Below are 16,442 nucleotides of genomic sequence, written 5' to 3' on the forward strand. Positions count from 1 at the left end.
TATAACATTATAGATGACTTTGATGTCAGTTTTAATTAGATTAATGAATGCTTGCTTAAAAAAAATACTGACCTCAAACTTTTGAACAGTAGTGTAGTCCACTTTTATGTCCTCATATAATTAACTAAATCAAAAAGTAATCTTTTTTTTATACCCATTGTAACCCCTTTTCAATAATGGTCCATGATGAAAAGAAATAATTCTAATGCAGTAATTCTGATTTGAGCTTTTTGAGCAATACAGTAATTTCTGAATTTCATGTATGTTAAATGTCCATTTAACTAATAGTAATAGATCACTTTTGGGTCACCCTCAAGGGATTGGCAATGACGGACAGACGCACACGTGCACAAATAGACACTAAAACGCTTCTCATTAAACCCACTCACACTTTTGGCAATCGGTGAATGTTACCCTCCAGGGCTTCCTCTCAGGCTGTTTGGCTGCAGCAGGGGTCAAAGGGTGAAGTGCGGCTAATTTATTCATTCATTCAAATTTCCTGTGCAGATGGCAGGCTGATATGATATCGATATGAGAATCCCATCGGAGGCAGAGGACCAGGGTGTTCACACGAGCAGGCCCTCGCTCTTATCTGATCAGCGCACGGCTCTTATCTGCCTCAGACGCCGTTCTGCTCTGCAGACAGGGAGATGGAGTAAGAGGCTTATATGTGATCTGAACCTCAGATCTGTGGGGGGAAACTTTCTATTTCGGAAAGGGAAAAGTAGGCAAGAGTTTCAGAGTGTTTTTCAAGTTTTTTAACTCCTCCTCTGTTCAACTTTCTTCAGGTGGAGGACCGTCAAGGATGAGCCGCCAGTGAGAACGACCCACGATTCTGCCAGAGAGTCGACAGCACAAAAGTTTGCACCATTCTGCCCATACAGTTTCCCCCATCTCTCTTCTCTCCACCCCTCCCCCATACCCCTCTTCTATCGCCCCTAACCCCCCCTCCGCCCAACCCCAGCCCAGTCTCCAAAATGGACTTGCACCGGGCAGCTTTCAAGATGGAGAGTTCCTCCTACCTGCCCAACCCGTTAGCATCCCCAGCGCTAATGGTGCTAGCATCAACAGCGGAGGCTAGCCGCGATGCCTCCATCCCCTGCCAGCAGCCTCGCCCATTCGGCGTGCCAGTTTCTGTGGAGAAGGACGTTCACCTCCCCTTCAACAATGGTTCCTACACGTTCGCCTCCATGTACCACCGGCAGGGCGCTGTACCACCAGGCTTCCCAAACAGGGACTTCCCTCCTTCCCTCCTACACCTCCATCATCAATTTGCCCCACCAAATCTGGACTGCTCCCCCATAAGCATGCTCAACCACAGCGGTGTTGGGGCCTTTCGGCCTTTCGCTTCTCCTCTGGAGGACCGTGATGGAGCAGGAGGTGGCTACCAGTCCGCTTTCACCCCAGCCAAGCGGCTAAAGGGCTGCCTGGAGGCTGAGGCCTCTCCGCACCTGCGCTACTCGGATGCAGAAGGGAAAGAGTATGACTTTGGCGGCGCTCAGATCCCCTCAAGCTCGCCTAGTGCTCTCAAAGCCGTGGAAGATGCAGGGAAGAAGATCTTCGCGGTGTCAGGCCTGCTGTCAGACCGAGAAACCTCGTCCAGTCCGGAGGATCGCATTGAACGCTGTGAGTACACTCTTTTTGTAATGAAGTGCACCACTACTGTCCACTAACTATACAAATAACTAAAATACTTAAGAGTCTACTACTACTCGTAGGGTCCACACTAACACACATTTGTTTGATTAATTTTGTTTTGTTGCACATATTGATTATTTTGCCGCGTCTTTTATGTAAGCTAGCTACTCACAGATGGGTTTCAAACATATAATAAGTGAGACCTATAGTTAATTAAACTAAAATAATCTAAAGTGATTTAAAATGATGAACTGATCATATTTTTTATTAAAAACAAAAACAGTCGAAGATAACCAATAAAAATTACCATTTCAATTAATCCAAAGAGCAATGAGTGTGTATATATATATATATATATATATATATATATATATATATATATATATATATATATATATATATATATATATATATATATATATATAGTCATGACATGTTATCCCTATAATGTAGAAAGTGTGTCCCGCTTCAGAAGTCAGACTTGCTGGGGAATGTTTAGAGAGTGTGCCCTACCGGTCTTACAGAGCAGATAAATTCCACAGATAAAACTCATAAATGAAATGGAGGTTTCTCTTGGGCGAGTGTGTGTTTGAATGAGTGTGTATGTGTGCATTTTGGAGGTGAGGAAATGTGAAATGTGTGCACAGATTCATAAGACCTCTGCAGAGTGGAAGCCCAGTGGTATTACTGTAGTAATCTAACCTGACCACTCTTACTCAAATACATTAGAAGCCCCAGTGAAAACATAGGTACACACACACACACACACACACACACACACACACATACACATGAGTTCTACAAACTCTTATCCAATTTCATTCTCAAGATATTTACTAGTGAAAATAAATAAATTTTTTCCTTAATAAATCTGATTTGAGAAGAATGTTTGTTATGTTATGAGACACACATGAATGTAATTATTTTATAAAATATTATTAAAATAATTTAACAATTATTACTTAACACACAAACAAGTGTATTTTTTAGCAAATTCAGAGATTGTAAATGCAGGTCTTGCTAGGTTCCAATTATTTTTATTTGATTTTATTGATTTATTGTTTGTTTGTTTGTTTGTACTTGTTTTCTGGTATGTTTCATTTTATCTGGGTTTCTTGTCTATTTATTGGTTTATGCCTCTGTCTGCAGATCTTTCTTTTTTTAAATTCCTCTCTCTCTCAGAAGCACTGTCTGTTATAGCATTTGTCCTCCTTTTTTTTGTGTGTGCACTCTCACTCAAATCCTACATTTTTTTGATTTTTTACAAATTTAAAATTATTTCCCACCCATTCACTCTTTTTGGGAGAGCTATAACAGTGCAACAGGGAGGCCCGACAGCAGGGTAAAGAGCGAGAGAGGGATACAGAAAGAGAGGAAGAGATGGAAGCACCCCTGATCGAACAGATGAGAGACAAGGGCAGCGAGCTGAGACTGATCTGATAAAAACAGCAGCATGCAGGCTGGGAGGAGCGTGAAAGACTACCAACAAGAAACTAGAGAGGAAAGCAGGAGTGTGAGGGAGGAAGAGAGACAGACTAGAGGAAACTATGACCAGTATCTCATCTAGAATTTCTCCTCTGAGGGGGTCTCGTTTGAGAGCGCTCTTTAAGAGATCCACCGTAGCGCTTTTGAACCGGCAGCAGCACAGGAAGCAGCGATACAGTGCCGGTCCGTTCGGCTAGAGGGATTATAACACCTCCCCACTCGGCTCAGATTAAGAGACGATAGCGGCCCTCAAGGGCCAATCCAGGTATAATCCAAGTCCCTCAATGGACTGTAATCTGACATTCATACTATCAGATAAGAGCAGCGGCTTCTCTTGCTGAAATGAGAGGGGATTAGGGTAGCGGAAGCGATAGGAATGCCTCAGTCTTCTCTCGTCGAGAAAAAAAAACAGAGAGAGAGTTTTAAAATTTGGAGAGTGGGAGACAGTTTTGCCTTTTCACTCTCTGCCTCTCTCCTTCTCCTCCTCTCTTTTGAAGCTGAATCTAATTAGATTAAACCTTAGGCCCACCAAGGGCTCTAATGCAATTGAATTTCCAGCAGTGTTGTAGAGGAGACTTAAATTGGGTTCCCCTTGACTGGCTACCGTGCTACTGGCTGTCACTTCAGGAACCCTGTCCTCTCTCTGGGCATTAAGGCCCAAATCTGCACTGTTCTGCAGCCGGTGTGATTCTCAGCCGCTATGCTGGTGAGCAGGAAACCTCTGCAAGATACAGTCCTATCATGATAATTCCTGCAGATAGAGTTCCTCAAGAGTAACAACATGTCACATCTAGAGCTTCGCAGCATGACATGGAAAGCATGGAAAGGAGAACAACATGTGAATGGAATGTGTCCCTTACAAAAACTATTTTAAACATATTTCTCACTAATTTACACTTAAAAGGACTGTATAGTATTGCAGTGATTGTTTTACATATTGCCAGTGCCCCTCTATATACACAAATAAAATCTGGTTTCTTGGGTTTTTGTATATGTCATTTTCAGTATAAAATGTTAAATAAAAAATATAATAAAGATAATAATAATAATAATAATAATAATAATAATAATAATAATAATAATTTATATATTAGTGCTGTCAAATGATTAATCGTAAAAGTTTTTGTTTATGTAATTATGTACTTTGTGTGTGTGTATATATATATATATATATATATATATATATATATATATATGCACACATATACATTTATATATTTAGGAAATAGTTACATGTATATACATTTATATATTTATATTCTTAAATTTTATATTATATCAAAATATATTTAATATATGAATATAATATATTTTATACTTTGTATTTATATGTACATAATAAATAAACATGGTATACACATATTATGTAAACAAAAACTTTTATTTTGGATGCGATTAATCACGATTAATCGTTTTACAGCACACACTCATGTATTTCAATTATATTTGAAATTACTATATTGTACTTGCATGATTGTTTTACATATACTATTGCCAAAGCATCTATAGTTGTATACAATCGTATCCCCTTGTGACCCTGTGTATAAAGGAAAGGAAAAAAAATGAAAAAAAAAATATTATAGTCTAGTGGATCCTATGATGTGATATTAATGGAATCGTTATTATTATAATTAATTACTATGAATGATTAACTGTGTTATTTTGGCAGAAATTAGTCACTATGGAATTTTGTCTCTAGCACAATGTGTGTGTGTTCATTTCCCAGTATGAAAGTGTTGCATCTGGAGCATGTTTGTTTGCCTTCTCCCTGCACACATTAGCACGGCAGAGCTGAGCAGTGAAGCTGACCAAGGACAGCTTTCCCAGCTTCACATCCAGAGGGAAAATGTGTGTGTGTGATAAACAGAGAGACTGATACAGTGTAACCTGTTTCCAAACTCAGTGTGAGCCACAGAAAAAAATAAGACATGAGAAGTAGTCTTAGAAGGAGAGAAGGCAAGGAATGAGGGAGAGTAAGATGAAAGAAAGATAAAAAATAATAAAAGGCAGGGGATGAGCAATCAGCAGCGCCGTGAGCTGAAACGCAGACTGCAGCTGCCTTCCTGAGCAGCTGAAATAAAAGGGAAAAAATCCTTAAGACAACAGAGAGCAGCCACACGGGCTTCCTTCCTGATGTGACCAGCCCGTGAGCCATGTGGGCCTGTCTCCATAAATCCCTGCTGATTTACGGGGAACCGGGTGGCTGGCAGCTCTGTGCTTAACCCCCACCACATCAGCAGCGAGCCACCGGCTGCCCGTCCTTCCACGTGGAGCTTCCACACACTTGTTCGGAACTTCAAATGATTTCAGTTTGGGTCGATATATAGCACAGATTACAGCACACATCAACACATGTTAAAAGATTCTCCCGTGTCCTCCCGAATGTGCCAGAGCATCAGTCATGAGAATATATTGTTACAATGGCAAACCTGGCGGGGACTCATCCTCTAATTTACACGGCTCCTGAGCAGTAGCGCCGAGATGCATTGTGTTAGCAAGCATAGTTATTTTTGCATTGCGTCTCCCTGTCGCTCTCTGGCTTTGTAGTTGCCAGTCAGCCACTGGGTTTGAGCCTTTAATTATTTGCCGGTGCTCTTTCTCTGTCTCTTTTTCATTCTCCTGCTCTCTCTTTCTCCTCACTCCCTACTCTGTCTGCGTGATTGATTCTTGTTTTCATGTTTTTCGATTGGGCCGCACAGATCTGTCAGAGTGTATAGTTATTCCGCCGTCTTTTCCCTTTCAAAAGCTCTGAAGAGCAGTGTGCACTGACAGCTGTTAAAACACACAGTTGTTGTTTTTTTTACCTCTTTTTTTTTGTCAGAGCAGATGTCAGTGGCATGTTTGTGTGTGTTTTTCTTTCGCATGTATTGAAAACTTTGGGAAGCAGTTGCAGCAGAAGTGGCAAATTCACCAGGATAACGTCATAATAATGGAAATCTGTTGTTACAGAGCAATGAAAAATGGTTGGAGTTTTAGAGAAGCGTTTTCTCGGCTTCTTCTTTTCTCAGGCCGGCAGTATTGTCGCTGGTTTCCGGCAGGCGAAGAGTTAAGGAGATCAACATTGTCATCCCAGCAAAAATTCCCCCTCCTTCTGTCTCTCCCTCCCTCCCTCATTTGTCCTCCTGCTCTGGTTCCTGCTCCCTCCCTCTCTCTGTCACGGTCTAGTGGCGAAGTTAAGTTAAGTAAGAGTGTTCTAATAATTAGGCTGCAGAGCAGCCGCTCGTCTGTGCTTACCCAGATGTTAAAAGGCTTGTCCTCTCATGTTGGCTCCCTGTCGGTGCCCCCTCCACCCTTCATCCATTCCTTCCTTGCAGCTTCTACCACTCTCTCTCTCTATCTCTATCCTCAGTCTATCTTGCTCTTGCCACCACCTTGGAGATCTATCTATCTATCTATCTATACAATAGTAATATCGTTCTATCCATCATTCTATTTATCGTTCTATCTATCCACTCTTCTATTTATTCCTCTTACTCTCTGTATCTTCACAATTTTTAAACAGAGCATTAAGACTGTGCAGCTTAATAACAAACATTTGCTCGGAAATCAGGTTTCATCTCTATTTTAGAGTGATGAGAATTACTTTATTGCAGATCAGAAGAGCAAAGTGTGCGATCCGTCTTGCTCTCTCCTCTGGTGACTCTTGGCTAAAGACAGCAGGTGTCAGTGCAGCAGGCCATGGTTGCACTGCTCTCTGTGATGTGGAGGAGTGCCGGGCTGAGCCATTGTTGCGGCATGATGCAGATCAAGGATTAGCGCTTCCTGCCTGAGCTTTGTTGGCAGGCCCACTTGAATTGGACACAGGCTGGTGTGTGCGGGCTGCTGGAGCCACTGTTAGGGAAATGAACAGGGGAAATGAGATGAGAGCGTGCATCCTCTACAGACAAACAGCTGGGATCAGAGTGAATTGATGTAGAACGTGAAGGTCTTACACCGCAGCACAATCCTCATGAATATACAGTAGCTTACAAACATAATTGTTTGTTATAAAATTGCATATTACTTGGGATTTATTTATGGTTTAAAAGACTGTTAGAATGCATCGCGACCTAAATGGTTTCCATTCATAGTTTTAAGCTCTTGGCAGATGTGTACACACAGCTGTATGGGGGTTCTTTCAAGCACACACATGCACCCAGGATTTAGGTCAGGCTTGTTCCCATGGCCTGGATGTGGGCCTTGTGGTGATGTCACGCTTTGCTATAAAAGCAAGCCGAAAGCGGTCCGCTGAGTCCTGTAGAACCACACAGCTGGCATTAGTATCCGTTCTGCTCATGCACCCGGGGTCAGAGAGAGCCGGTCATGGTACCACAGTGGGCCGTCCGTCAACCCTGAGTTTAGTTCCGGGCCACCGGCAACCAGGAACAGCCCGTAGATCAGGCTCAAACTCCCTGGACTAATACTGGACTAATGCAGATGTGCTGAAAAGCCCTGTCCCCCTGAGTCCCTTAAAGAGGTAGGGGATGAAACTTCACTCTCGCTAACAGGTTCACCACCCACAGCACAGCAGACCCAGCCCGCCCGTTCACAACCACCACCTCTTCATCCTTCTCCCTCTCTTCCTTCACCCCTCCTCACTGTTTCCCTCAGTAATCTAATCTCCTCTTCGTGTGCGGGTGCAGTCTTCTGTGACAGACTTGTTTCCAAAAAGCCGACTTGGCTAAAGGACACACATATTATATATATATTTATTGCATCGCCTTAAATGTGAATTATTGAACAGAAGTGATTACTGAGCGGGATTCGTTGGGGGGCTTTCTGGGAGTTTCAGACGACTGTCGCAGATTAAAACAACAGCATCCGGAGTGACATCTTGCATGAGAAATGTCTTTAATGTAAGCTGGTCTTTCTTCCAAACATTAGCATTAGCTAGAGGCACGCCGTAAGCCCTTACACCTGTAGCAGTTTGTAGCTTGTGCTAACGAAGCTTCCAGCTCTGCTTTATTGCTTCTGAGAGGGCCGCGTGTGTGTGATCATTGCTCATTACCGGTCGGTGAGACCTGAGGCGGAAAGGCGGCTCAGGAGAATCTGCATAGAGACACGCACGGTCCTCCAGAATGCCAATAGCCCACGCACATTAGAAAGTGTTGCCATTTTGTACCTTCTTCCTGTCACTCTCTGTCCAGGCGCTCGTAGGGGCCTGATTAATTATTTAGCAGCATGTATCATCTATTTACCTTAGTAATCCATCTGTCAGCACGCCTATTGATCCAATCCTGCATTCTAATTGTGCATCCTCTCGCAGCAGCTAGCTCATATTTAAATTCAATGCCTGTCACTGCGCCTGACTGTCTGTGCGCTGCCGACTTTCACGTCTGTCGCTGCGGTTGCATTTCAGAGGCCGTGTTCAACTACAGCTGTGCTGGTGAAAGTGAGAGTGTATCTTTTGCCCCCTCTCAGGTGTGACCGCATTGTTGTTTTTGAAGTAACACGAGGAAGGTGGGTTTTATTTGGAAAGACGTGGTTGAGAACGAAAGAGATGTGGGAGGAGGGTGAGAAGAAATCATGAAACAAATATATGTCTTTTGTTTCGATTTCATGGTCACATTGTCTATTTAGTCCCCCTTAGATTGATTCCTATTTCCTCTTTTTTATTTGGAGACTCTAACCTAAAACAGCTGCTACCTCAATCTATCTATGTTAACAATAGATTACAGACAATAAAACTGAACATTTAACGTTTTTTAGAAACTATAAACCATCAGAAATGTAAGAAAATTTACTCATTTCAACTCAAGACACCATTTTTCTTTGTTTCTACCAACTGCCAAATTGCATGAACAGCATTGTGGGATGTCACGGACAGTGAAGTTGCCTTGTTGTCCTCCTGCCTCTGTTTAATACTCGCGAAGGTTGCATTTTCATCTTTGGAACGGTGTTTGTCTTACCTGTTCTCTCCCTTCTCTAGCGTTTTCACTTTCTTCCCCCTCTCTTTCTCTGTGGGTGGTTGTGTAGTGGCAGTAGGGGCTTGTTTGTTGTGGTGACAGGGAGGCGGCCCACTGATAAGAGCACCGTGGCAGCTGGTAGCCATGGCGGTGTGTGGTTAGTGAAAGGGCCAGAGTGCGGGGTGGTCAGGAAGCTGAAACGCTTCTGCAGTTGTCAAGCTGGTCTGTCTGGCCAGGCCTATGAAGCTGGGTTTTTACATGCCAATAAACAGGGCCGTTTTGGGGGTGGGCTGGTAGCCAGGCAGCCTGGGAGAAAACAGTTAAAATAGGCACTTAAGAACTCCCTCCCTTCTCTCCTATCACGATGGGTTATGTCGCCATTCTCAGTTGTGTTCTAACAAGGCTTTTGACATAATTGAATACAGTAGCCCTGAGTAGATAAGCATTTCATGTGCCAGCCACTATGTGTCTGAGTATTCTGGCTACGTGTGCGCATGCAGGAACTGTATGCATGTGTTTTATTAATTTGAGTGTGTTAATTCTGTGTGTGTGTCCACACGCTCACTGCCAGCTGGACGTGTGTGAGCTTATATCCTTCCTTTGATGGCCCACTCCTCTTCAGGGCTAATCAGAACAGATGCGCGAGCGCCCAGCATGAGTGATCGTGCAAATGCAGCAATCAGTAAACACTCGCTGAGTTAATGACACCAATCAATGGCCTTTTAAAACAGCTATTTGATAATTGCAATCATCAATGCCTTCTGTAGTATACATTACAAATGGGCCTCTCCTCTTCTTCTCCGCTCCCTCCCTCTTTCTCTGTCTCTCTTTCCCTCTTTCTTTTTACTCTTCCTTTCATTTTGTGATCATGGATCTATGGTCATATTATCCTGTCACCCAGTGCGGTGCTGTAACTGAACCATAGAGTTGTAAGCATTTTGGCACCCTTGTATTTCAGGTTTTTAAACTTATTTTATTGGAAAGAATTGAAACCACCCAAATATATATATTTTTTTAATAAAAGAAATACATTTCTTAAAATTTCTTGACCCAAGTGTTGTTTGAAGCCACTTAAGACTGAGTGCTAATGACTTAAAATGTAAAAAATAATAAGTACCTATACAAGGCTGATACTTAAAAAAATATTTTATTTATTTATTTATTTTTATTTATTTATTTTTTTTTTTTTTTTACAAATGTTCAACTTGAAAATGCTTTAGTCATGCTCCATTGAAAATGTTATAAAATAAATAAATAAAATAAATAAATAAAATGTTTTATAAATATTTAAAATATTTCCAAGACTTAAAACATTAATAAATGCAGTGAATTGTCCTTGTGTTGTGTGTAAAAAAAAGAAAAAAGAAAAAAAAGCTTCAATAATTTCTGTTACTTGATCAGGTAAGAGGAACACGTGAAAACAATTAAGTGAAAATAAGAGGTTATTTTTTAAAAATTTGAGTCTCAAACAAAAAGTAAGTCTCAACAGAGGCTGAGGGTTTAAAAAATAAGATTTTGTAATCAACAAGTCTAAAGCAATCCTCAATTATCTTATTTGGTAGAAGGGATATTGGTTAATTTACTTTTCATTACTGTTCTTTGTTCCTTTTTGTGTCCACTCACTGTGAGCGAAACAGTATCGGACATAGAAGACACAACGGTTACGAGTGATTTCATACACTGAGTGCTCTTCCTGTTTGTGTTTTCTGCGAGTCGAGAGCGAGTTTATTTTTGTGACACATCAAAGAACACGCACACTCTTTGACCGCGTTTCCTCCTGGGGGGGGGGGGGGGGGGGGGCAAAAATCATCTGAAGCAGAGACCCCCTCCTCTTCACCCCTATCAAAGCCCTTAACTGCCCCCCTTCAGTCGGCCATTTTCAGGCTGTGGATGTTCACCTGCAGGCCCGAGACCCCAACAATTTCAGCACTGCAGAGCCGAAAATTGTCGCCATTGAAAATGGAACCTAAAAGTGGCTAATCTGAACTCCCTCTATATCGAGCCTCCCCTTCCTGTGTATATGTGTGCTGTTGTGAGTTAAGCTGTGATTCACACCTGCTGCTGTGTAATCCTGTAGTCATGTTGGCCCCTGGCTCCTGTGCTCGCGCGGCTCTGCGGGTGCCATTTGGATACGGGCTGTCTAATACCACATCCCCACGGCAGAATGCACGGCATCCGCCTCTGGGGAAACGGGGGTGGAGGGGGGGCACAGTCGAACCTACAAATGGGGACCGGAGGAGGAGGGGGTGGGCTTAGAGAGCAAAAGAGAGCAAATCTGTCACTTTTCCCAAAGCAGTCACCCCTGTGACCTCCATTCAAAGATATATTGATTTTCCAGTGCTCTGTCTAACAAGCGGCAGGCTGAGTGGGGTTTAGTGATAGTGGTCGTATGGCTCGGACACAGCGTGATGCTCTCTTCTAGAAGTTAAACACATCTCCTTTCTGTCCTTTTTTTTTGCGGGGACATCAAACAAGTGCAAATAATCAAAAGGCACCGGCTCTCCTTCTGCTCCCCCTTTGCAGATCTCTCCACATGAGACCATTTTTCTGCACACATATGACAGCGTGTTTGCTCCTTGTGTGGGGCCTTTTGCTTTAACTTTGCTCCTTTTATGGGCCTCCGTGTGTGTCCAGTTTGCTTTCTGGGGTTTAGGAGGGCTCACGCAGGCCCTCCATGCATGACTCCTTTAACTTTTTGTTTACTGGTCTCTTATGATACACAGAGTCTGGCGAGATGCAAAGATCTGTGGAGCAGAGAGGAGGGAAACAAAGCGAGCATGTACAAACAAACAGTATCAGGGGAGGACGGCCTATGCATCTCAGAGCGTATCTATCCTTCAGTACATCAGCCTAAGCCTTGAGAGAGAGAGAAAAAGAGATGAGAGGAAAGAGAAAACGGCTGCGTTCACACAGCAGTAGAATATCGATGTCACTCCAGTTTCAGAGTCCTATTTATTTAATTGTGCTCTATGAGAATGGTAGATTATTCTCTTTTAATAATGAACAAATGTTTTTAGTTTTATCTCTTTTTTTTATATTTTTGAAACATTTGATTTGACATATTTGTATTAAATAACATGTTATATTGCTGATGTTTTAAAAGAACAGATAAGGACTTACGGTAATTTCATTATTCTTACAGACCATATTAAAGCTACTTCTGAAAGTTGTTGAATAAGTAGGTCAGTCTGAGAATCACATCTGCTTATAAATGAACATGTGAACACAGCCAAAAGTAGATAGACACGTAGATAGAAAGCACGAGAGAAAGAGAGTGAACAGTTTATTTGCAGCACTGGAGAAGAGAGGCTTGTTTTTGAGACAAGACTGTTTGTTCAGTCAGGCTTCAACAAACCTGCCACCAATGGCTTGCTGAGCTGGGGCGAACACTAAGGAATGTTTCACTTCGTTTTCTCAGATGTGTTTGTATTTCACGGAATGATGCACAAAGAAATACAAGATTTGTTTTTTGCCTCGCCAGAAAGCCAGTTTTATTTTTCTTCTTGTTTTATTTTCCCCCTTGGTAGATTTTCAGGCAATCTATTCCAAACTGTTTCGACTCCAGCTGAATTCTCATAATGACAGCGCAAGGCTGTTTGCATCAGCAGCGGATGTAGACGGTGGCATATACCCGCATGAATAGCAGAAGGGCCTGTAAAGTGGAGGTTTTAAAACTGCCTGTCTTTGCGGCAATGTCACAGTAACAACTGGAGAGATGTTATGAGCCCGCTTCAGTGGCAGGTTTCTAGGGAGAAACGGCCTCACACAGAAAACTGGTGTTATATACCTGGAAACAGGGCAATTTGCGGGGTCAGGGCAGACGCCCTGGTGGGCTAGGACGTCTGCGTTCCTTAGGCAGATCGCATGGTGGGAAATGTTTTGGTAGGGGTTCTGGGTTTGCTGTTTGCTGTAATGGCAGGCAGTGGAGCACAGGGAGAGGTTTACCTGTGGCTGTGAGAACAGCAATGACATGACCCTCACCCCAAGCCACATGCTGCCAAAAGGCGTTGAAAGGGGTTACACAAAAAAGAAAATTCATGAAAAAGAAAAATGGTTAATAAAACTATTTGCCCTATAACTGTCTTTTTTGAGGTTTCAACTTTATTGCATTAAGAGTAAAATTAATGTCAGGTTGGAGTCATGGCTTAGTTCTTTAGGGTGCTTATGTGAGTAATGTGAGTTTGAATGCGGCTTGCAACAATTGCCAGATAACATTGCACTGAGATTAAAAAAAAATCTAAATATTGAGAAAATCACATTTAAATCTGTCCATTCAAAAAAAATAAGCTTTGATATACTTATGGTAAGGAATTTACAAAATATCTTAATGGAACATGATCTTTACTTAATATCCTAATGATTTTGTCATAAAAAAGGGAAAAAAATAAAAGAAAAAAGATAATTTTTACCCATACAATGTATTTTTGGCTATTGCCTCAAATATACCTGTGCCACTTTAGACTGGTTTTGTGGTCTAGGGTCACTTATAATACATATTATTATATTACATTTTATTAATATATAATATGTATTTTACATATTTATTATTAATATTATTTATAATTTCATATAGGAATATTAAGCAGTGTGTGTAAATTTTAAGCTTTCAGTGTGTGTGTGCTGGAGTGTCCCCCTCGAGGGTGTTTTCTAGCCCATACCTGTTGTAGCACACTCTGCTGCTGTGTTAATAATATTCTGTCGATACAGCGACGTGATGAGCCGGCTGTCTGGTTTGGGCTGTTCTACATCCATCATCCCTGCTTCCAGCCTCTACCCGTCAATATCCGGGCCCAATGCTAATGGTGGCATTTAACCAGCGGACCTGACAAATTAACCACCGCCCGTCTGCAAGGGTTAAATATTCATCATCCCAGCTTTAACCAGTCCTAACCCCCCTCACTGTGCACCTACGGAGCGGTCACATGAGCACAGAGCTCTCAGCACTACATCACTCACATGTGCCCCGAACAAGGCCCAGAGCACCAGCAGGGAACTGAGGTTAAACATACTGTCCTCTTATAGCCAAGAGCTGTGAAAAATGGTGACAGTCATCTTATTTATATATATATATATATTTTGCTACATTCTCACTGGTGAGTGGACAGGCAAGACGTATACATATGCTCCACACCACATATCCTCCCTGTTCTCTGAAGCTCGCACTCTTATGTTGGGGGTTTGTTAAAATCAAAGCATCCCATCACCCTATACCTCTCCGGCCAGGCTCACACAACAGCTTGTGGTGTGTATGTGCATCTGTCTGTCTGTGTGAGTGTGTGCAAAGCATGAAAGAGTCCCTGGTTTCTACTGTCCACCCCTCCCCTCCACTGATCCTTCTGTCTCCCCCCTTTCTCTGTGTCTCTTATTCAGCCTGTCCATCAGTGGCCTCATAAATAATTCATTGCACTCTCCCTGATGTCTTGTCACCTTCCCTTCTCATTCGCCACCTTGGCTCCCTCCTCTCACTTCCCCTGTGCTGTCCTCAGTGTAGCGGAACACCCCGGGAGCCAGCGAGACCCGGACCACACACACCCTCTCTCTGTCTCTCTTTTCTCATCCCTGGCTCCTCCTTTCCCCCCTGTCCCAGTCAATGGTCATTGAATCAGAAATGACTTCCTTTAGTGTGCTCCATTTGTGGGTAGCATTTGTAGCCCAGCAATTAATAGCATGTCCTTTTAAATGGTCTTCTTCCTTTAAGATTCATGCACTCTGTACTGAGGCCTTGACTCAACTCAGAGAAATAGTATTAGAGCCCTTTGTTTATACGCTATATGTCTTTTCTTATTTACATATTATAATTTTGTGTTGTGATTTTAGCTAACAATTCTTAATTGTTGACTAATCAATCGTTCAACAGCCAAGTTTTTATCATTATATATTTGTATCACACATTCAAAATTTGGTTAGTTTTTTTTTCTTTTCTCTAAAAAGAAGTCTTATTTTCACCAAGGCTGAACTTATTTGGTCATAAAATGTGGTAAACTGTAATATTGCTTTAAATAATAAACTATTGTCATATATTTTAATATGTTATTTATTCTTGTGATGGCAATGCTGAATTACTTGTCAGTCCTCAGTGTCACATGATCATTCAAAAATCATTCTAATATGCTGCTAAAAAAAGTTATTTTTATTATAAATTTTGAGAACAGTTGTGCTGCTTAATATTTTTGGTGAAAATAATTTTTTTTAAGTTGTTTTCTTTGGTGAATAGAAAGTTCAAAAGAACAGCAATTATTTAAAATAAAAATCTTTCGTGACATTCGAAACGTCTTTACTGTCACTTCCTCGTCTTTTGTTTTATTTGTCAGTTTAAAAATATTCATAAAAAATGACTTACTTAAAAAAAAAAACTGAGGGTATGAAGTTAATATTGCTTCACATGCTTCTCAGTGGTAGGTCAGGGAGTTGATTTGGTTAATCCACCACCAGTTGCACGGCGTATAACCACAAACGTCTTAAACAGAGACGTCACTTACCCATAGAGCCCAGCTCTGATGTAGCATAACCACAATAGCAAACCCTTCTGTTTAAATGGGGCTGAAAACACAGCGCCTTATGGTTCGTCTTGCGGTTCTCTCATTGCTATTCCTCCCTGCATCCCTCCACAATTAACGACTGAATTGTATGTGCACAAAAAAAAGCTAAAAAAAGCTAAAAGACAAGCAGCCAAGAAAAGTGAAATAACGGTGCCATTATAATGTATTAATCATGTAGCTTTGAGGGCAATACAAATAACATCACAAAGGAAGAAAAAACATAACTATGACAAATTGGTTTTCCTTCATGGAGCTTGTTTAACGTTCAGGGAGTTGCTGATATCGAGGCCCGATTACGATCATCAGAGAGCTGTGTGCTCTTTCATGCATGCTGCTTGCGAGCGTGTGTTTGATTTTGGATGTGTGTGTGTGTGTGTGTGCATTATTCACAGAAGAGAAGGATTCAGCCGTGTTTGTAGGCGTGAGTAGCAGCCCTTTTGAGACTCGTGCGGTCCTATAGACCATCTCTCTCATGCTCGCCCTGACAGGGCCTGTCTGCAGCACTCTGGCCCTGATCAGGCAAGGCGATTAATACGTTTTAAAAAATGTCCCCTCCACTCTCGCAGCCAGCCATACAACTGCTACTCTTTATTCTGCCAGCCATCTACACGCGCTCTGCAGCATCAGCAGCGGCAGAGCGGCCCATGAGAAGCAGATCAATCAAGCAGCTCGTTGATGAATTAAAGCCTTTAGCAGCCAGGAGGGAGGAAGCTGAAACTTGACTGAACTGCACCCACACTGCTTGTGTACCTCCAAAACACACCTTTGTGCGTAATTTTTTAGCAAATCATATAACAGCGTATATATATATATATATATATATATATATATATATATATATATATATATATATATATATATATATATATATATATATATATAGCGAGCTGTGAAG

At 41.8% G+C, this 16,442-nt stretch overlaps 1 protein-coding gene across 8 annotated transcripts in view; it reads left to right on the forward strand.

Annotated features, from left to right (window-relative positions):
* The window catches only part of rnf220a (ring finger protein 220a), a 122,714-nt gene that overhangs the window by 8,671 nt on the left and 97,601 nt on the right, over positions 1-16,442 (forward strand). For 7 of the 8 annotated variants that reach the window (XM_052548037.1, XM_052548042.1, XM_052548039.1 and 4 more), the window contains exon 2: positions 789-1,626. In XM_052548037.1, coding sequence (XP_052403997.1) covers positions 978-1,626 — 649 coding nt within the window. In that variant the 5' untranslated portion in view covers positions 789-977. Of the gene's footprint in view, positions 1-533; positions 656-788; positions 1,627-16,442 lie in introns of those variants that run through there. The other variant, XM_052548038.1, reaches the window with a different exon arrangement.

The sequence above is a fragment of the Carassius gibelio genome, chromosome B2 (assembly GCF_023724105.1).
Source record: "Carassius gibelio isolate Cgi1373 ecotype wild population from Czech Republic chromosome B2, carGib1.2-hapl.c, whole genome shotgun sequence".
NCBI classification, from domain to species: Eukaryota; Metazoa; Chordata; class Actinopteri; order Cypriniformes; family Cyprinidae; genus Carassius; species Carassius gibelio.